The 23,483-nt window shown below is 42.1% G+C and overlaps 1 protein-coding gene across 1 annotated transcript; it reads left to right on the top strand.

Annotated features, from left to right (window-relative positions):
- Positions 1-7,131: 7,131 nt before the first annotated feature.
- Positions 7,132-16,222, top strand: LOC124622996 (oxytocin-neurophysin 1-like). The gene is made up of 3 exons (XM_047148785.1): positions 7,132-7,236; positions 11,992-12,213; positions 16,121-16,222. Exons 1-3 carry the CDS (start codon positions 7,132-7,134, stop codon positions 16,220-16,222), a joined length of 429 nt encoding a protein of 142 aa, XP_047004741.1.
- The last annotated feature ends 7,261 nt before the right edge of the window (positions 16,223-23,483 follow it).

Below are 23,483 nucleotides of genomic sequence, written 5' to 3'. Positions count from 1 at the left end.
CTCGATGTCTTCCTTCTTTATTACTCGTAGACCTCAAGTTTCTCTACACATAAACATCACTACCTCCTGGAGTATGCGTGTAGAACCAAAAAAATTAATACAGCCATTCAAATATTGCAATATGTTGTCCTCCTTTCTCTAGATGTTTTTAGGTAATCATTTTTACGACTGACTCAATTTTAATCTTTCATTGCCTCCGCTTTTCCGTTCTCTATCTCCCGTTATATGTAGACCTTATTATTATCCTTTCATTCCTCTCGTTCACCGTCCATTTGGTTCCGTTCTGCCATATTCATTATTAACAAAATCCCACATGCTCATAGCAATACCATAACACTACCTAACGGCTCAGTATAGCCTACACAAACTTGCGCACACACACTATAATAAAGCTCGCTCCATCGCGGCCTCAAAACGCATCCTCAAAGACTCGCATCATCGTGGCATAAAATAAACATATAAAATTAGCACGACTAATTCACATAAAAATATTTCAATCCTACAACATACCATCACATGTATTTTCAGCTCACTTGATTCACGATTAGTCGTCCTTTGGCCTACATACTTCGCTTTATTTTTTACATTAATTAACCTCAGCCATAATTACTATTGTCAATCTTTTCTTGTCTTAGTTCTATATTTCACTAACTGTTGCATATTCTTACATTACATATATGGTGTGTTCCCCATGAATGTCTACTTCTTAAAGTTTCAACTTCCACTGCACTATTATGGATATCTCTCCTTACTCGAAATGGCCCACAAAACAGGTTAAAGAATTTGTTTGTTTGAAACCGATGTTTCTTCGACAATCTGTGCGCTGTAATTAACACCTTATCTCCCTTCGATAACTCTATTTCTCTAATTTTTCCTTTTTTCCCTTTTACTTTCAAAATCTCCTGAAACTCTCTTCAATAGACACTCCAGTAAATCCTGCACAACTGCCCTAACTCCTTAATAATCCGTTCACATGGATTGCTCGCCGTGTGATAGCGTGATATGAAATTGGTTTGATCTTTCGCCTCCGCACATTCTCTGCTAAATAAATCTATACTGAGGTCCATTATCAGAGATCATTTTTTCGACCCCCCCCCCCCCTCTACTTTATTGATGAAATCTCTCTCTACTCCCCTAGCTACAGTTCTTGCCGTGGCCCTCTTTAATGGCGTCAATGTGACTTACTTTGACACTAGCTCAATCGTTACTAGCACGTACCTAATCCCTTCTATCGACATAGGCAGTGGCCCAAAAATGTTCGTCGCTGCTAGTTCCCTCAATCTATTCGGTACGACTGGATGGATGGGAGGTTTCATTGACACTGTTAAAGGTTTTACTTTCTGGCAAGTAACGCACTCCTTAAGAACCAATCTAACTCTCCTCTCCATGTTCATGAAATACACCGACTTCCTAAGACGTAAAATACATTTTTTAGATCCGTAATGTCCGTAGCAAAAGTGCACGTACCATATTATCTTGTTTACAATTACATCTGGTACCCAATTGACCCAAATCTCTGACTTTTCTCTACTAAAAAACAAAATATTATCCTTTATCCTGTAAAATTGATCGAGCTTTTGGTTATTTTGCTGCTCTAGTTTATCTCTAACCATCCTCCAAACAAAGTCTCTCAGTTGTAAAACTCCTATTTCCCCTATGGCGTCTCTAACACAATTTTCAAATGGCGCTTCACGCATATACATTAAATCAATCCAGTTTTCCCTAATGTCTGTATTCTCAGTCTTGTGGTTCCTAATGGGTTGCGAGATAGAGCATCTGCCACTACATTTTCCTTACCAGGTATATGTACTACGAAATCCTGCAGGTACGGTGCCCATCTCGTCAACCGTCTGTGTCAGTTTGGCGGACGACAGGAACACGAGCGCTTTATGATCAGTGTAGATCTTAGTAAGCCGCCCGTACAAGTAGTACCGGAACTTACTAAATCCCCACACGATCGCCAAAGCCTCAAGCGCGGTAACCGTATAGTTTTTCTCAGCTTTGCTCGGTACTCGATTGGCAAAGGCAATTGGTTGTTGTATGATACTTCCTCCTAGCTCGATTTCTTGGAACAGGGTAACTCCCAGCAAGAAACGTGAGCTATTGGTCGCCAAACAGAACTCCTTATCCAAATTTGCATGTCCTAGTAGAGGAGCCTCTAACAGTGCCCTTTTTTAATGAATTAAATTCGTCCTGCGCCACAGCATCCCAGGACCAAAAAGCCTTCTTTACGCTCAAGTAGTACAGTCGTGGCGTAGTCATTCCTTTGATTTGAATAAACCGCTTATAGAAATTGATTAAACCCAGATAACCACGTATTTGTCGCTTTGTCTTCGGTATCGGAAAATCCCTAATCGCGAATAATTTATCCGGGTTCGTCCTAATCCACTCTAAAGATATGATATGCACTAAGAAATCTATCTGCTTCTTGCCAACCTCTGACATACGCAGTCTCACAGTGACTACAGACTTAGCAAAAGCATCTAATGAAATTTCTAGCGTTCTGTTATGTTCGACCCAATTCTTCTCCGCTATGAGTACATCAACGATGTATAACGGTACTTTGTTTCTAATCTGTTCCGGAATCACCGTGTCTCGTGCCTAATGAATGCCGCTGACAATACGTTGAGGTCTAACGGAAGCTTGCGGAATTGGAAGCACTTTCCATAGCATAAGAGTGCCGTATACTTACGATATGCGGTGCGGGGTCCAACTTCGCCTGCCAGAAGCTGCTCCGCAAATCGACAGTGCTTAGCACGCTTATCCGATGGAAACGCTGTAACAACTCCTCGAGTGTTCCTGGCCGATCTATTTCCGATACTATGATTTTGTTAACCCTACGTGAATCCATCACCAACCGGATGCTCTTGTCGTTTTTCTCAATACATACAAGAGGACTGTTGTACGGACTAACCGCTGGTTCGATTATCTCCTGTTCCAGCATGTTTTTAATGTCTTTACCACCCGCTCTTTGTACACCAGTGGAATTGACTATACCTGCGCCTTAAAGTGTTGGTGCGGATCACGCTGAATTTATACACGAACCCAAGTGTCGTCCCAGTTGTTTGCTGAAAGATCCTGGAGCGTCTTCTAAGAATTTCCTTAAGCTCTCTGTACTCGAAGATCCCCTTCATGTGAACAATTTTGACATCTATCTCTTATTCTCTTATATCCTCAATTCGTAAACTGCTATTTACTTTCTCTTCATGTTTATCCTCGGACCACATTTTCCCATCTCTTCTCATCTCCAACCCTAAACTCATTGTAAAGTATTCATGGAATGGTATCTGAACTTCTATGTCTTGATGTTGTGAAGTTACTCTATTCCTTTAGATGTCTACGTGCACCTTATGTCTACTAAAAAAATCCATCCCCAAGATTCCCTCAAGCGATAATGTGGGAATTATCAATACCACAACATTGAACGTCTGTTCCACGTATTCGATATCTACCTGTGCCTGCCTTTTTACCTCCACACACTTGTGTCCCATTGCACTTCTCACTATGGTCTTGGTGGTAACATTGGAGACGTTTTGGTTGCGCTGCACGCTATAAATACATCTTCTTTCATAGCGCCCGTCTGACTCCACGAGTCCACCACAAACGGAATTATCACATTATTAATTTCTATGCTAATGGTCGTCTGTCTCGCGTTTTATTTTGCGTCATTCTATTCCAGCATCGTCTCCCAAATTTCACCGTAGTCTATTATAAAACTATTCCATACTACATTTCTGTCGTTGACAACCCCGTCTCATAGTTGTCAAATTCTGTTTCACCTGTCCTCATTACCTCTGTTCGCTTCTACTTCCTGGCCGGCCTCCCATCATTTCCATCACCATTACCTCTACTGTCGTTGTATTGCTGTCGTTCACCACCATTATTATATGTCCTGTACCGTCCATTTCCATTGTTTCCTTGATGCCAACTGCTATTACTCTGGTACCTCCCCACATCGCTTCAGCGATACCCATTCCGATTACTATCGTTTCTCTCATTACTATTCCACGTATTCTTCAACAGTTCCCCTTGATTGTTACCATAATTACTTCAGCTCCTTAAGCAATTGCTGGAATTCCGTGGAATTCTTCATCCCTCTGCTGGCAATTACTACTTTACGCCTTAGTCTCCCAGGCAGTTTCGTTAAGCATATTCTAATTAATTCCGGGGCCTCATTTGGAGCATCTAAGTATCTGTTTGTCTTCAGCGTCTCGCTGAAATAGCGCACCGAATCCTTGTCATTGCACTCACTGATGTGGGGCATCATCAGGATATTTAGTTTGCTTGGCTCTGGATCGAGCTTGACCAGTGCTCCTCAAGAAACAGCCTACAAAATTCCTCGAAAGTGAGGCATTTATCTATCTTTTCTTGCGTTATAGCACGGGCCTCATCGCGTAAATAATTATACACAAACTTAATTCTTAGCTTGTGCCCCCAAGAAGTCGATAAGGAATCATGAAACGTAGCCACCCACATTTTCGGGTGTTGCGAAGCATCGGCGTCAGGACAGCGCGTATAGTTCTGTACTGAGACGAAATGCTTTCTGCATTCCTCATGCACATTGTCCATCTGTTCTCTACTAGTACTTTCTCCTCTATTCTCCGTCCTGTTTAGCCTGCATAGCCTCTCCCCTAATTCTGCCAAGTCTCTTTCTACCGACTCTTCTAACGTGCTCCTTTCATGTAAATTGTCGTTAGTACGCCTTACTGCTACAGGTGTTTCCAATTTAGGTGGACGGATAAGGTAAGGACGGAGGAGGTTCTGCACAGAAACGGAGGGGAAAAGAATATGTAGAAATTACTGATAATAAGAACGGTCAGGGTGACTGGACATCTGTTAAGACATCAGGGAATAATTTCCATGGTACTAGGGGGAGCTGCAGAGGGAAAAACTGTGGAAGAAGAGAGAGATTTGAATACATCAGGCAAATAATTTAGGACGTAGGTTGCAAGAGCTCCTCTGAGATGAAGAGGTTGCCACAGGAGAGGAAATTGTGGTGGAACGGATCAAACCAGTCACAAGACTGATTACTTAAAAAAAGGTAAAAGAGCGGGGAATAAAATGGTATATTGGAATCCTGAATAAATCCAACCTGCTATCAAAAAGAAAATGAGTTGTATCATTTACTGAAGGTCCTTCGTATTAAATTTAAGTTAGTGTGGCACATAAATCTTAAGCTCCACCTATTGGTCTTCTTGGTTCATTCAGTACCGACAGACTGCCGTGTCATTCTCCGCCATATGACGTCATTAGAATGCGATATGGAGTGCTATGTGGTCAGCACACCTCTGTCCCGGCCGTAGTCGGCTTTCCAGACCTAGGAGCCGCTAGTACTCGCTCAAGTAGCTCCTCAAATAGCATCACGAGGCAGAGTGCCACCCATTCCAGTCCTGCCACCAAGGAAAGTAACCTGGCCGCACCGCCAACTGAAGACAGGACCTCCCCATAGCAGTCAGCCACACTGACCACTGAGCGATGGAGACGGACAGTGAGGAAGGACAAATCGTTTGGCATTATCGAGAAATAAGGGAGAGAGTGGCACGGATATGATAAGCAATCTGGGGTGGCAATCATTAAATGAAAGGCGTTTCTCGTGGCTGATCAACGCCGAAACTTCAGATGCACCAACAATTCGCTCTAATTTCCCGTGAAGAGAGTGACCTCTAAGAATACCCAAGACATACAGTGATTGCGGTAGGGAAAGCGAAAGGTCAACTTTGTTTTGCCGAGAGAAATTTAGGAAAATATTGTTCATCTGTAAAGGAGGGAGCATATAGCACGCTAGCGCGACCTATTCTTTAGTACTGCACGTGTGTTTGGAATTCGCACTGGGTCAGATTAAAGGACGACACCGAGGCAATTCAGAGGCGGGCTGCTAAACTTGTTACCGGTAGCTTCGAACAACACACAAGTGTTACGGAGATGCTTCGGGAACTCAAATGGCAACCTCTGGAGGGAAGGCGACGTTCTTCTCAAGCAACACTACTGAGAAAATTAAGAGAAGCTGCATTTGAAACTAACTCCAGAACGACGCTGCTGCCGCCAACATACTGTTAGCGAAATGATGAAGATAAAATACGACAAGTTAGGACTCATACGGCTGGATATAATCAATCGGTTTTCCCTAGCTCTATCTGCGAGTGGAACAGGAAGGGAAACGACTATTATTGATACACGTACCCTCCGCCACTCACCGTTTGGTGACCTGCGGAGTATGTAAGTAGGTACGCAGATTTAGATAGAATTTCAGTTTTTCTCGTAGAAGTCTGCACTGGAATTGAGGACACTGACTGCTACAAATTCGAGAGAATTCAGTAACGAATAAAGTGGCTGTACCCAGATTGCCCTCCCTTGCACTACGACACCGGTGAAGAAGACAGTACTTGAAAAAAATCCTTAACTGAATACATGAAGGACTGACATCATCCAACAACTGAATGTTACTATAAGGTCTTACGTAAGCATTCGCTGTTAGCTAGAGTCGTCTAGTTTTCACTTTTGGAGCCTCGAGAAGTGCACTGCTGTAGTAAAGATCTGGCAGGACTAGAGACTGGACCAATGTCCGTTTACTTTCGGAAGAAAATAGCTTTCATATTTTTTTGGGTTACATGTAAGCAACAGACCGATTTCCCGCCTTCTGCAAGTGTTTGTTTTTCTCAATTTAAATGTCCATTAAAGATTTTGCTGAACTCTTTTACTGTTTCTTTTTTTAATAGGGTAATTGGGTGTCAGCTGCCGCTTAGTTCCTTTGCTTCTAAGCATTATTCTGCCTTTACACACACACACACACACACACACATACATACACACACACACACGCCAACAGGCACACACACACACACACACACACACACACACACACACACACACACACACACACACACACGTGTGTGTGTGTGGTAGAGAGATGGTTAGAAGCAAAGAGATTAAGGGACAGATGAAAGGATGTAGAGGGTTGGAGGATGAGTGGTTGTATTGCAGTCCAGAGGTGAAAAGAAACAGGGATGTGGGAGGGAGTTGGAAGCAGTGAGGACAAGATGGCCTGGACGGTGGGCATCGTTAGTATTCCAGTCCCGGACGGCTGTGGGGGTATAAAAGCGGTGGACGCGACTCGTCCGGCACACAGCAGCCATGAGGATCCAGCTAGCAGTACTGCTCACCGTAGCTGTCAGCATCGCGGCCGCCTGTCTCATCACCAACTGTCCCCGTGGGGGCAAGAGGGCCGGCCTGCAACACGTAAGGCGTCCATGTTCTCACACGCTGCGCTGTCTACTGTTTCCACCTTAAAACTTCCCGCTATTTACAGAATTAACAAATTTGTTAAGTCTCTCCAAATTGCCTTCACGTTATGTTTATTGTTAAGTCACCTCCCTCTGTTCGGGTTTGGTAAGTCTGTCCTCTTCAGCAGTATGGAAACGCCTTGTAAAGGTGACCGACATCAATAGGCTTTAGTTTCTGGTCCACGTGTACTTCACCAGTTGGTACGCTGTTTTGGTGCTCTGGCAGATCTCAGAAACGCCTGCTGCTTTTACCTATGTCGAACTTGGTGCCTCTGACTCAGCAACAATCAGGAACTGCGTACAATGGGGAGACTTGAATTGGACATGCGTTACGTGCTAGTGAGAGGCTCCTTTACGTTGTCAGCACTGGGCTCGGTAGAGAGATACCATAATACACCACTGACATTAGCGGTAGGGTGTCGCTGGTTGCAGTCTGGAATGAAAAAAGAAAGAGCATCGCGTGGTTATATTGCAGTCCACGAGTGACTATTCCAGAAGTGACAATAATTACGTTATTGCAGTGCCTCTGTTGTTCAATAATACGATGTAATGTTCCTGATCGAACAGACACTGTAGCGACTACAGCCATTATGAAAGACGTGAAATGTATTCGCAGTTGGAAATAAGGGGAACCATCAGCTGTATAACGGAATGACGACAGCGAAAAATTATGCCGGACTGGGACTCGAATCCGGATTTCTCGATTTTGGGGAGCGATTGCCTTACCATTAGGCTATCGGAGAAGGACTCATGGCTAGACGCAGGGTTGACAACACGGGGAAGTTCGGGTTTGTCTATAAATCGTGCTCGGATACCCCAACGGTAAGACAAACCGGAAATCCGGGTTCGAGTCCCAGTATGGCACAAATTTTCAGTGACATCATTCCATTGTACTATTGATGGTCGTCCATAATCGCAACAGCGAGTACATATCATGTTATAATATCTTGTCGAAATCGCGAATGTCCAAAAGTGGTAGTGTCTCATGTGTGTGTTATTACTGGATGCTGAGTAAAAGCACAAATATTTTCCAGATTGAAATGTTCAAATGTGTGTGAATTGGTAAGGACCAAACTGCTGAGGTCATCGGTCCCTAGACTTACACACTGCTTAAGCTAACTAAATTATTCTACGAACAACACATACACACCCATGCTCGAGGGAGGACTCGAATCTTCGGCGGGAGGGGCCGCGGTAGTCCGTGACATGGCGTCTGAAACCACGCGGCCACTGCCTGCGGCTCTAGTTTGAAAAGTTGCTTAGAAGTTTAATGACTCCTTCTATATACGACCATGATTTTGGACATTTATGTAATATGAACCTAAGCGCTAAAGTGATTGCTAGTTCAGCGATAAAAGTTGGACTTACTAACAATGGCAAAATGCCTCTTAAAGAACACTTAGCTTGCTCAGAAGAAATATTAATAAACCATCTATTTTAAGTGACATTAATATTTTCATAGACCTCGTCACTAAGAAATAAAATTTAATTTGGACATTTTGAACACAGTTTGAGTTTAGCAACTGCGTATGGATCGAAAGCTTGAAGAGGGACAGTTCTTTCAGAAACTTTCCGAAAGTACCAAAGGATATAACCGACAAATGTTGCAATTTTACGATTTCAACATTTTGTTGGTGTATGACATGTACCCCTTTTATTTAATGAAGAGTTCATTACAAATCTATCACAGTTGCAGCTCATATATTTTGTCGAGTAATTTCGAACCGACTGATTTATCCTCAGGCCTGACCTACTGAGATCGCACTGAAAGTGCCTAGTCTTAATGACAAACTTCAGCCTGATTGTGACTTGCATAGTGAGCATTATATACATATATAGACATTTACCTATCGTCACTACGTGATGCGTGTACTGCTAATTTTAGATTGTTCTCATTAATATGAGGCATCAGGCAGGCAAATGGAGACCGACGATGAGGCCCCTTTCAAACATGTTGGGTGCTGATAACGCTGTCTCATACGGGTACGCGGCATCTCCGTGTCCCTCACCGTGATCACTCTGAAAATGTTCACGTCCCTTATACACCCTGCCAGACCATACAACAACGCTAAATGCGAACAACACTAATGTATTCTGGTGAGCATTCTACTGGTCACGGAGAGTTGTAACTCTAAATCATTTATGAACCTGATGATGGTGTGTACATGTATGAAGTTACACTGACAAATGACCATGGCTTCTGGGTGCTCACTTTCTTTGTCAGGCAGTTTAATATGATCAGCTAACGGCATTGCCATTGTGGTAACACGGTTCCCCTCAGATCACCGAATGTAAGCGCTGTTGGCAAGGGGGGGGGGGGGTGATCAGCCCTTGTGAGGCAAACTGAGGAGCTACTTTGCTGAGAAGTAGTGGCTTCAGTTTCATAAACTGACATACGGACTGAAGAGCGGTGTTCCGACCACATGCCCCTCCATATCCGCATCCAGTGACGTCTGTTGGCTGAGGATGACGCGGCGGCAGGTGGGTACCGTTGGGCCTTCTGGGCCTGTTCGGGTGGAGTTTAGTGTAACATGATCAATTATGTATTCAGAGGTGAGTTTTTGTGCTGGGACGTAGATAACTGCTGCACGCTGCACATTGCAGATGGCAGAATGACCCTCCTAACTCTCTTCACAGAATCGGTGTAGCAGAAAGCAGTACTGTATGTGCAACATGGTTATAGTGTGGGCTACTCTTCTCGCAGAAGTGTCGAACGTGAGTCCAAAGGCCATAGCGCGTGGCTGGACCCACGCTTATTGTGTTGCCAGCACACGGGCAGCTGACAGAATAACATTCGGTCCCTTCTTCTCAAACTCTTCCAGAAGTGTCCATATTCCGCTTTTAACCTGCCCATGTTTGCCTATTAGGCAGGCAGGCAGGCTGCCGCACATTATCAGCAGAACGAGCAGTTTGCCCGCCCATCTTCCCACTGCGCTTAGCTATGAAGCAGTTTATTCTATACGCTTTCATTAGTGTGTTATGAGCAGACTTATGCATTAATGATATATATATTCATTTTGGATCACTGTAGGCCAGAAAATGGTGAATTTTATTTGTCCTTTTAGACGTATTTCGGGTTTATTTATTTTTTTGTTTAGATATGAAAAAAGCTCTGAAATTTCACTCTCTTTCGAATACTGCTGACTATTCTCAGTTCGAACCATCATCAGGTCATCTCTAATGCATGTTTTCTGTAGTAAGCAGAACCATCTCTGAAAGTTGAAATTCCTTGCGCCTAATAACCTGAAGATGTCTATTACACTGGAAGGCCAACTGAAGTAATGTTTTGGAAGTCTAGTTTCTGTAACCTTAGTGTGTTTCATTCAGCTAAAAAGAAAGAGACGTAAGTCCGCCCAAACAGGCCTTGAAGACCCAACGGTACCGGCCGGCCGCTGTGTCACCCTCAGCCTACAGGCGTCACTGGATGTGGATATGGAGGGGCTGCTCTCCAGGTCGTACGTCAGTTTACGACGCTGGAGCCTCTCCTTGTCTATCAAATAGCTCCTCAGTTTACCTCACAAGGGCTGAGTGCACCACGCTTGCCAACAGCGCACAGCAGACCAGATGGTCACCCATCCAAGTGATATCCCAGCTCGAGAGTTCTTACCTTCGGTGATTTGACTAGAACCGGAGATACCACTGAGGCAAGGCCATTGTCTGACCCCAGTTATAGCAATTTTAATTATATTCTGAGTTCGCCGAAAAACAGTTCATTCTAAATTCCCCGAATACATATTAGGAAGCACAGAGTTTGTTTTTCATTTGATGTTGATTTGAAAACTACATGTATGAAAGAAGAAAGTTCTCTTGCATACTAAACTTTCTTCACACTACGCTGCATACCACCAGAATGTTGTTTTTCATACCCACTGAGTGATATTCTTTTCCTATTTTAATCAATGCTTGCCTATATACTACTAAATGGCCTCACGCCCTTAGCACACATTTCTAGCCACTTGTCAGCCACTGCGACCTCGTCCTCTTTCAAAATATTTATGAAGTGAGGAAACTGATTGTAAAATTTACAAACATCGCTTAACATACTCGAGGTTCCCGAATGCGTGTTTAGTAATTTTTTACACAATTTGCGTTGCAGAGACATACTGATTTAGCAGAAACTGTCTCATAAACGCACGAGAACGTTTCCCCTCCTGGACTTGGGTTCTGCTACGTGAGTGGTATATATTCTCCAATTTTTAATTTCTCATCAGCCTTCTTTAAGTTTGGTTTGTTCATTTTCCTGCTCCCACCGTTATGATAAATGAGCTGCAGCGAAGTTACCTACGCAAACATATCCCGGCTAGTCACGTTGCATTGTTAGCGCAGCCTGTTGTCAGCTGCAGCAGGCTGAACGGGGTTTGTGAAGCTCGGGCGTGCGGAAACCCAAGTTGACCTGCTGTGCTTCAGTAGACAGCTACTTTGGAAATATGTGGTAAGTTCCTGTGGGACCAAACTGCTGTGGTAATCGGTCCCTAGACTTACACACTACTTAATTTAACTTATTCTAACTTACGCTAACGACAACACACACACACATGCCCAAGGGAGGAATCGAAGCTCCTACGGGTGGAGCCCCGCGAACAGTGACAACAGGTACTCTTGTGTCTTCGTCGCTACAGGTAAAGCTGCTGTAAGGAGGGAACTTGTACATCTCTAAACTCTTGGCAGACAGGCCGCAGCGCGGCTACAGCTTGGCCTGCTGGTGTTGCAGAGGTGCGCGCCGTGCGGCCCCGGAGGGCAGGGTGTGTGCCTGGGCCCACACATCTGCTGCGGCCCCCGCATGGGCTGCCGGCTGGCCAGCCCCGCGGACACCGCCGTCTGCCGCTCCACGCCGCCCTGCCCCCTGGACAGCCCCGAGATGCGCTGCGCCGGCGGCGTCGGACGCTGCTCTGCGCCGGGAGTCTGCTGCTTCAAGGGTGAGCCACGTGGCCAGGCATGTCGGGCTACGGAATTATTCTGTAGCCTTCAATATCTTCAGCTAGCCACTGAGGGACAGTGAGGTTCAGTTGGTTGCTTGATTCGTGTCACGGAATTCGCTAAAATAGTGACAAAGTTCCTGGTCATGAAGGGACTTCCTCTTCTTTTTAAGGTGCCATATCTCGATCGGTAAAAATGCAACTGCTTCGTTGCCAGCCTGTCTGTCTTCCTGTTCGACTGTTACAGACACTTTTTTCTCATGAACAGGTAGACGTATAAGGTTCAAATTTACGTCACACACGAAGGTCTACAGTCGCTTGTCGATATAAGAAATTAAAGCTTCAAATTCAATGCAATCGACACATATCGCCATTTCTGTAACATATTCTGATACTCGAAAACACATTCATCGAAACCTATCCTTCTTCCCGTTGACGTAGAATCATGAAATTTGACAAAAAAGCATGGTTTCATAGTAAAACCAAGGCAAAAATCCGAAAACTGCAAGTCTGGAAATATATACCGCGGAAACGTTTAATTTCATTTGTTGTCTGACTCTATGTCCGTTTGTTAAGACCCTTTTTTCTCAGGAATGAATACACGTATCAAGTTGAAATTTATGTCACACTCTAAGGTCTACGGTCCCTTGGCGGTGTAAAAAAATTTAAGCTTCTAACTTAACGCTATCAATAGATACGGCCATTTATGCCACATATTTTCACACTCGGGAAGTCACTCACCAGTACTTGCTGTTGGTCTAGAGTCATGAAATGTGGCAAAAAGCAAACGGTAAATTTGCATTACATCACACGAAATATTTTTTTTCTCATTTATTGTCTGTCCGTCCGTCCGTCCGTCCGTCTGCTGAGACTCCTTTTTCTTAGGAAAGAGTAGACGTATCTCGGTGATATCATATGATAAAGAGTACGGTCACTTGGCGGTGTAAAACGTTGAAATTTCTGAGTCAACACAATCAAGAGATAATGCCATGTATGTCACGTATTTTGATACTCGCAGCCTTAATTATCAGAGGCTATAAGGTACTTCCCATTTGCCTAGAATCATGAAATTTGGCGAGAAGTAAGATTTCACAGTAAAAGTAAACGAAAACACCCGAAAATTGATAATTTGTAATATCAAACGAAAAAATACGTCCTTTGACATTTGTTATTCGACGTCAGATTTGAAATTAAAACATTCTCTAAAGTCTCGGAATCCCTCGGACCGATATCTTGCACGTATCAGTCTCGATAACATTCAAAAATGGTCGAGATTTTCGATTTGCGGAACGGATAAGTTGTCTGTATAGACATACGGTACCGTCAGTGCGCCAGTTCTACTTGCACCTGGCTAGTTTTTTTCGAGCAGGGATCGGTAACCTTTCAGTACCCACGGTTTGCAGTGCCTAATGCTCAAAGCCTTGTCGATCTAATATTTCAGAGGAGTTGAAAAAAAAAAAGTAAAAATTTAGCAAACTTTTTCGCTTTGTTAGTACCGTTATTAGAAATTAGTTTATAATGAAATACGCATACCAATTTAGCGAAATAAACCCATTGAACGGTTTTAAAGCATAATTACGATTAGGAAGGAAAAAAGAAGAATTTTTATAGCTAAGCAGGAGAGAACATTTAATTTTACATCTGCATGTACACCCTGCAAATCACTGTGACGTGCGTGGCCGAGGGAACGTCCCACTGTAACTGTTTATAGGGTTTCTTCCGGTTCCATTCGCATATGGAGCAGGGGAAGAATGATTGTTGAAATGATTCGCTACGCACTGTAATTAGTCTCATCTTATTCTCAAGATCCCTTTATGAGCGATACGTAGGGGAATGTAGCACACTCCTAGAGTCATCATTTAAATCCGGTTTCGAAACTTTGTATATAGGGTTTCTCGCGATAGTTTACGTCTACCGTCGATACTATATCAGTCAAATTTCTTCAAAACCTCTGTGAAGCTCTGTCGACGATCAAACAAGGCTATGACCATCCGTGCTGTCCTTCTCTGCATACGTTCAATATCCCCCGTTAGTCCTACTTAGTAAGGGTCCCACACGCTTGAGCAATATACTCGAATGAGTCTCACAAATGATTTGTAGGCAATCTCCTTTGTAAACTGATTGCGTTTCCCCAGTATTCTATCACCCGCTTTACCCACGATGTCTCATTCCATTTCGCATCGCTAAAAAGTGTTACACCCAAGGATTTGTATGTGTTGACGGTTCCAACTGTGACTCACTGATACTACTGTCATAGAACAGTACGTTTATTCGTTTTGTGTAGTGTACTATTTTACATTTGTGAACATTTAAAGCAAGTTGCCGATCTTTGCACCACTTTGAAATCATATCAAGATCTGACTGAATATCTACGCAGCTTCTTTCAGACAGTACTTCACTACAAATAACGGCATCGTCAGAGAAAAGTCTGAGGTTGGCGTCATTGTCTGCAAGGCCATGAATATACAATATAAACACCAAGGATCCCGACACGCTTGTGCGGAGCACTTCTGAAGTTCCTTCAACATCTGCTGATGTTTCACGATCCAAGGTAAAATGCTGAGTCCTGCCCAGCGAGAAATCTCCAATCCAGTCATAAAATTTCTCTTGATATCCCAAACGATCATACTTTTGATAATAATCGTAGGTGTGGTACTGAGACAAATGCCTTTTGGAAGTCAAGAAATACTGCGGCTTCAAATAATCGATTTTTTCGGAATCCATGCTGGTTAGCATGGCGGAGGACATTTTGTTCGAGATACGTCATTGCACTTGAGTTCAGAATATCTTCTAAGATTCTACAGTAAATGCATGGTGAGGATACTGGACGACAGTTACGTGGGCCACTACCGCTGCCCTTCCTGCAGCTGATTGTGACCTGTCCTTTCTTCCAACAACAAGACATATTTTTTTGAGCGAGAAATTTTGTGTATCTTATGGTTAAAAGAGGGGCTAACTCAGCCACGAATTCAGTATGGAATCGGACCATATTCCATCAGGCCCTGGAGCTTTGTTCATTTTTAATGATTTCAACTGTTATTTTTTCCGTTTTAGTAAAACCATAAAAAGACGACAATAGGGCAAAAGAAACAGAACAACACACACACAGACATCGTACAGAATGCTCGTACCAATTTTGTGTATCCTATGGTTAAAAGAGGGGCTAACTCAGCCACGAATTCAGTATGGAATCGGACCATATTCCATCAGGCCCTGGAGCTTTGTTCATTTTCAATGATTTCAAATGTTCCTCAACGCTGTTGACACTAACATCTACTTCATTCATCTTTGTAGTGGTACGAGAATCAAATTGGGGCATTAAGCCTTGATTTTTCCTCGTAAAGAAAAAATTTGAAAACGGAGTTAAGCATTAATGCTTTTGCTCTGCTGTCATCAGTTTCAGTTACTGTCTGGTCCATGAGGATCTGTGTCTTTGGAAAAGAGTGCTGTTAAAATCTGTTTGTGCTACTTTAAGATTTTACGTTAAAAAACAGTGCGGGTGATCGTGGTGATAGTTTGGATGCGTGTGAATAACTGCCCGATAAAAGAGGTACTATACCTGTTAGAAGATACACAAGAAATACTATTTTCTCACAATAGCGGCTAATAAATTCGAAGTTATTTTTTCCGATTTAGTAAAACCATAAAAAGACGACAGTAGGGCAAGAGAAACAGAACAACACACACGCAGACATCGTATAGAATGCTCGTACCAATGTAAAAAATTTCACTTGAAAAATGTAATCATTAATGATAAAGTTGTAGGTTTTCGAAAAACATCGCTTATGACTAATAAGATTACACTATGGACTTGTATATGACTTCAGTCTTCCACAGTTCTCTATAGAACTAAAACATTTGCAACGAAGTTTTCAGTTCGTAGTAAGGGGGTTAGCGTTGCTGATTTTCGATTTGGGGTTCCAGGTTCGCGTCCCCGTCCCGATCGGGTCCTCATCATTTAATCTCATCTTTATCGACGCGCTGAAGAGCCCTCAAACAGAAGGACCTTCGTTCTCATTCTTGTGATAATCATTCACACTTGCATTGGTGAACAAACGCTGGCTCATCTCGATGTAGTCGAGATTTACAGATTAACATTTGCATCAACTTTCAAGACGCAAGCTAGAAAGTTCCGCTTACTATACAAATTATCTGTCAGCACAAAATGTAAACTAATAGTACAGTAGATCTACTTTATGTTTAAAACAATCTATTGATAGTCTTTTAAAGACAGTTTTCTCATGTTTTAAAGCTGACATTTGTGAGAGAGGTTCCATTTGAAAGAACGCTTATAAAATGAAATACGTGCCAATTTGCCGTTATTCAGGCGATCACGTAATCCAGTCGTTTGGATCAGCGATTTCAGAAGGAGAAACTGTGCATGTCAGTTTGACAAGCCTCTTTTAAAGTCAACTTTGGACCGATAAGAGTTTTCTATTGTGATGGTAAAGAATTTCAACTGGAGGTATCGACTTGACAATTATTCCTCTCGATTTCTGAGGGGTCACCAGATAAATGTGTCGTGACGGAAGAGGGTATGGCACATTTATTATGCATCAATAATGTTTTATTTCTCAGAATTGATTGGATTAATCTTTCTAAGTTTTTGGCAACAGAGTTTAGAAAGAAAACATTGTGTCCACAACGAACAAATGTTCTGAGTCGTCGTCCGCAGAGATTCACCTTACTTCGACGACCAACTTCTCCACACATGTCATACGTGGCTAAAATTTGTCGACCATAATTAGCAGTTCAAAAAATGGTGGAAACTCTTCTTGCTTCATCTATCTATCGCAGGTGGAACTGCGATCAACCACCAGATCTTATGAAGTTAAGTTTTCAATACGCAGTCGTATCTAAATATGAGAGCTTGCTGAAAATTACTTCCTCCGAATTTCCTATGTGAAAACCCTTAATGCTTTTCAAGTAAAACAAACTTTATTAGCATTCTGTTTCTTTTCTCTTCAGGTATACATATTTATTTATCTACATAGTCACCCTGGCTAAGAACACAATTCTCACAACGAGAGACCAGTTTGTTGATACCCTCACTATAGAAAGTTTGACTTTGTTGACGGGGTCCAAGTTGGGACTGTGTGGAGGATGACAGATGACAGTGAGCCTAAGATGTCGGATTGTTGCAAATGTCGCCGCACTCGTGTGTGGTCCGGCATTCTCATGCTGAAGGGGAGAGTACTCCATGTGTGGACGAACTCTTCGGTTGCAAACTTGGTTACAGCACTCTGTTTCTCACACACTGACAGTGTTACGTCACACACCGCCATGTTACATGCTAGAGTTCGGAGTTCTCTAGTAGCAGAAGGTTGCAACTTGCCTCAGCGAAGCGGGAATGTCGACCTAGTAATATACATGACATATAATAACTTAACCGATATTACGGACAGAATAAAAAAAATCAGGGGCATTATTTTTCAGCACACCCATGTAATAGATTCGTGATTAACGTTCAGCCTGTTACAGACATCATAGCTGCTGATGTGCCGGTATTGTTCAACTTTTCTCGTGATTACATTAACGTGTCTTGTGACTTCTGGAGAAGACTGAGGTCCTTCTTTGACATCAAAATTTGCAGACAGAAAACACTGTATTCAATTTTGTTCGTATTGTACTGATCCTCATGATGGTCAGTAATACCTCATAGGATTTTTGGCAGCTTGAACCGCATTCATTCTTTTTTTGTAAACAATTTTTGAAATGTGTCGATTTTACCTTATATTTTCACTCATATTCAATATAAAATCGTTTTTTGGCTGTGCTGTGTCAGATCCGAATAGTGTTTCCAGAATTATGTGATCATAAGTTTGGAAGTTTATGGTAAGGACTATGGGACCAAACTGCTGAGGTCGTCGGTCCCTAGGCTTACACACTACTTAATCTGACTTAAACTAACTTACGCTGAGGGAAACACACACACACACACACACACACACACACACACACACACACACACACATGCCCGAGGGAGGACACAAACCTCCGACGAGGCGAGCCACGTGAGCCGTGACAAGACGCCTCAGAACGCACAGTTGCACCTCGCGGCTATGTGGCCATTAAGTCAGATACTGCAGATTTCGACATTCACATAAACGTTTCAGTATCTGAAAGGAAGTAAGGGAAGGAAGAGTTGTGCTTAACGACCCGTAAACAAGGAGGTCCTGAGGGATGGAGGACAAGCTAGCATTAAGGAAGGATTAGGAAGTCGGCCGTGCCCTTTCAAAGGAACTATCCCAGCATTTGCCTTAAGCGATTTAGGAAAATCACGTGAAACTTAAATCTGGGTGGCTGGACTCAGATCTGAACTGTCATCCTCCCGAATACGAGTCCAGTGTGCTAAACGCCGCGCCACCTCACTCGGTCAGCTTAAAGAAAGACGTCAAAGCAATTCACAGGCTCGCTGCCTGATTTATTACCTGCAGGTAATTTATTAAATTCGATCGAGACGTGAGTTTTGCGGAAATGGGAACTCCTGGGAGGAGGACTTTCTTTTCACTACTGAGAAAATTTCGGAGACAGCCATTTACGACCGACTCCAGAACGACACTACTGCCACGAACGTACATCTCAAACAAGGACTGCGAACACAAGATAAGAGGGTTCAGTATTCGTGCGGAAGCATATAGGAAGTCGTCTTTCGTTTCCTCCATTCGAGAGTGGAACAGGGAAGGGTATGAATAGCAGTGGCGTAAGGTACCGTCCATCATGCACCGTATGGTGGCTCGCCGGATACGTATGTAGGTGTAGAAAACTAGGTGCTGAGGTTTACACATTCCAGTTCGTCATAGCTGGTCAAGGACACTTGATAATTACTCCAGTAATTTAAAATGACCCTCAGTGTAAAGAAATCCACCTTGAGTGCATTACAGTGTGTTAATTCACCGCCAAACTTCTTTATTAGGAACAAGTGTGCTATTGAAGATAATTCACACATTCGTTAAAAAAACAATAAGATTCTGCTCTATTTTCTCTCGTACTATAGATTTCTTTGATATCTTGTAATAACAATGAAATAATTGTATGTTTCAGACTCATGCCACATTGATACTTCGTGTGTCGCTGATACAACTGAATCCGCCGATCGGTATCCTGTGGACACGTTTGTGGTCAGCGTCGGTGACCGTGACGAGATGAGAATATAATTTTGCGGCATGTAAAAGCTGAAATCCTCATAATAAATGCAATTCTCATAAAGATTGAAACTGTCTTTCATTTATACTTGTTACGTTTGTTAGCAATATTTGACTTTTATTTTATGTATTGAAAGCCACAGCGCCAGAGATCGCGCTAGAGAGTATTGTTCCGCCGCCTCCACTGGCAGTGATTATTGAGAAGTAGCGGAGTGCAGTGCTTGTCGAGGACTCGTAGTAGGCAGTGCTTGCTGAGATGTGGTAGTGAAAAGTTCTTGTAGCAAAGTCTTAAAAGTCTCAATGTCGTCTTTACATCTTCCGGCTAAAGCAATTTGTCTTATGGATTGTGGCAGCTTAGTTAAACAAATGCGAATTAATTCAGTCGGGCTATAAGGGTTGGACAGGAACTGATTCTTTCGGATCATGTCTTCAAAATATCCTGCTGGCGTGCGGAACTCAGACTGTTTAAAATTACGCTGCATAATCAGGCTATGTTTGACTCTGTCTTGTGTGTTTTCGGACCAATATGCCGATAGAAATGCATGATAAAAATCATTCAGATTATTACAATCTCTAATGAGTGCGCGCATCCGCATGGCCGGTTCGTTTTCTAAATATCCACACATAAACTCCAGTTTGTGACTTAGTGGCCAATTTGGTGGAAGTGCGTACATAAATTGATCTAACCATGCACATGGATGTATGTCATTCTTAGAATTGCGGAAGATCTTAAATTTCCGAACAGTCAAAAAGTGTTTATAGTCAAAGTTTTCGCCTCGTGGCGACAAAGACCTACCGCGTCTGTCCCAGTCCCAATGTTGATTATTGTCAAGTTCGCGCGCCTGGCGCTCTCTTGTTGCTTCTCGTAAATGAAATAAATTACTTTCTTCAAACCCCTCTGCTATCTGTGATTCTAAATTTCTTCGACTGTCTTTTCCTACAATTTCGCCTCCGATTTGTTTAACTTGCTTTCGTAATGCCTCAACTTCCCTTTTAACGCGTTCATTAAATTTTCCCTGATTTTCAACATGTTTATTTATGTTCTGATACTCTTCGGTTTCTGCAAATGGCAATGGTGCTGTATCATCTGAATCTCTGTCCCCACTTAAACTAAGACTTGTCAGTTTATCTGAAATCTCCTCAAGTCTTTCCGATAAATCACCTATTTGTTCTTTCTGTTTATTTACGTCTTCCGTAAGTGTCGCGACTCGGGTTTCGGTATTGACACATTTGGTAGTTAACTGTTCATATTGTTGTGTTAGGTTATTTAATCTGTCATTTGGTACGGATTCCTCGATTCTCTCAAATATTTCTTCCTTATCGTGTGCACGTTGTAAATTTAACTCTGAAAATTTCTGTACTATCACGTGATCTTTTTCTTCCTGTTCTCTATCCTGTTCCTTTTGTCTAATCTCTACTGCAATTAATCTATTATTGTGAGCATTCAAAATCGGCTGTACTTCTTCTCTGATTTCTTTCTTTAATTCATCTTTCATGTTTTTGAAACACGTCCCTATTCGTGAATCTAACCGTGTTTCCATTGTTTCCATCTCTGTTTTAATTGTTCCTATTTGTGAGTCTAGCCGTGTTGCCAAAGTTCCCATCTCTGTTTTTAATTCAGATCCTAACTGTGATCCCAATGAGTCTAACCGTGTTTCCATTGTTCCCATCTCAGTTCTAATTGTTCCTATTTGTGAGTCTAGCCGTGTTTCCATTGTTCCCATTTCTGTTTTAATTTCAGATCTCAAAGTTCCCATCTCAGTTTTAATTGTTCCTATATCAGTTTTAATTGTTCCTATTTGTGATCCCAAATTTAATATTGCACCCATCAACTGCTCCATATTAGCCGGTTCGAAATTCTTTTCGCCCCTAACATTTCCCGCAAAACTAACTTCCTTCTGCATAGCCATAAAGCTATCTGTGTTCGATACTATTACAGAATCTTCTGTCGTTAATCTCGTATTCTGTGAATTTTCTGATTGAGAAAAATTTTGAAATGGTTCCGGACTATTTTCCCGATTTATTAAATTGTTTTCCACTTCATTATTCATCACACTGTTCTCCTGTGTTGGCGAGTTCGCCATGTTAACAATTTCGTTATTCTCACTATTCATCATTTTTGCCTTTTTCATTGATCGCGTAATCATATACAAAATATACAAAACTCGTCACTATATGAAAATTACACACAATGACACTTTATCTCCAACAATACCATTCACACGAAATGTTTCCCTCAAACACGATTAACGAACAATTGAAATAATTGCACTAAATTGTCAAACGCGTATACAAGACAACAAAATTAAATTCTGAAATACCATTAGAAGAATGGCAATTACCAAATCTACACATGCAAAATAGACTACAATTACTAAACTACAAATTACTACAACAATACTACTGTCTACTATTTTTACAATCAGAAGAATTCCAAGGGACGATCCGAAGCAGCGGTCGCCACGTGCATGGGGGCTTAATTATTTAAATGAAAGTACTTACTAGTTTTTGTACGCAATCTGACTGCATATAACAACAACAAAGAATGAAATGAAAATTTTCGTTAACACAATTAATTAATTAAGTCCCCAGCAACTATAAAACCTGCGAAACCAAAGCACAAGTATAACTGTTCTGTGTGTGGAAGTATGACTCAACGTACACATCTGGCACGGCTCTTCTTCAATAAGACAAGAAATTTTAAATACCATTTATACTGAAGTAATTAAAAAAATAGAAATCCTATAATTGCGCAAGAAAACCAGAATTACACTCTAATACAAGAACACAAGCCAGATGCTTTGTTGACTGAACCTGTAATGACGCATTATTTAAAACAATGAGATAATAAAAAAAAAAGGAAAAATTTTTTTTCTTTTACCTTCATATATATTGATGAAAAGCACTCTGATCATTACAATATCTCCATTACAACAACATCTGCTGTCTAGCCCATCAAACAACTGCATAAAACATGGAACAAGCACTCACTACTACGACATTTCGACAAGAACTTTTCACTACCACATCTCAGCAGGCACTGCCTACTACGAGTCCTCGACAAGCACTGCACTCCGCTACTTCTCAATAATCACTGCCAGTGGAGGCGGCGGAACAATACTCTCTAGCGAGATCTCTGGCGCTGTGGCTCAGTGTAGCCACCTTTCAGTATTTGTTTTTGTGAAACAAAAGTACTGTGCCATGGAACGAGTCAAGAGGGCACAGGGCCTGACTAAGAATTTGTAGTTCACAGAATGATTATCAGAAAATAACAGTAGAACAGACAGAGGGACGGACAACAAAGTGATCTTCTGCAAAAATTGGGAATTTGTGGTAAGTTCTATGGGACCAAACTGCAGAGGTCATCGGTCCCTAGGCTTACACACTACTTAATCTAACTTAAACTAAGGACGACACACACCCATGCCAAAGGGAGCACTCGAACCTCCGACGGGGGGAGCCGCGCGAACCGTGGCAAGGTGCCTAAGACCGCATGCCTACCTCGCTGGCTAAAGTGATCCTCTAAGAGTTCCATTTGTACCGACTGAGGTGTGGAAACCTAAAACACGAATGCAAGTTATGTACAATAGTATATTCGGATATAAAGGGAGTAAATTCTTGGTATAGGTCAGCAATCATATCAACCTTCATGAGTAATTCTGCAGCGTTTTTTTTTTCAGGATACTTCTTGCTGTCTTATTCCACATAACGTGTTTATACTTCAGCCATCTTCAGCCATCAGCAGTCCTGTCCATAAGTAGCCGAAGTGATCCACGTCAATGATTACATATCAACAATTACAAAGTTTTGTTGTACTCAATCCACTCCCATTGCCGTGAAACAGATGTGAAGTGCGAGCTGGATCGAGTCCATACTCTGAGAGCCAATAGAGCCCTAGTTTTGAATAACTGAGATACACTTTTAGTAGTAATCAACAAATGTAAATGCTCATGGGCTTGTATGGTGATTGAGAAGTTACAAATGATGCTCTGTTTGTAGTGGCCTAAAAGCACCACACTTCGGGGGAAAAAAAAGTACTATCCAAAATATCAATGGCAAATATTTCTCAAAGGTGGATTTCGCTGGTAAATGCTTGTAATTACCCCTAGATTTAGAACTCAGACATTTATTTTGGTAATTAC

This window comes from Schistocerca americana, chromosome 7 (assembly GCF_021461395.2).
Source record: "Schistocerca americana isolate TAMUIC-IGC-003095 chromosome 7, iqSchAmer2.1, whole genome shotgun sequence".
NCBI lineage: Eukaryota > Metazoa > Arthropoda > Insecta > Orthoptera > Acrididae > Schistocerca > Schistocerca americana.
This window is presented reverse-complemented; position numbering and strand designations above follow the sequence as displayed.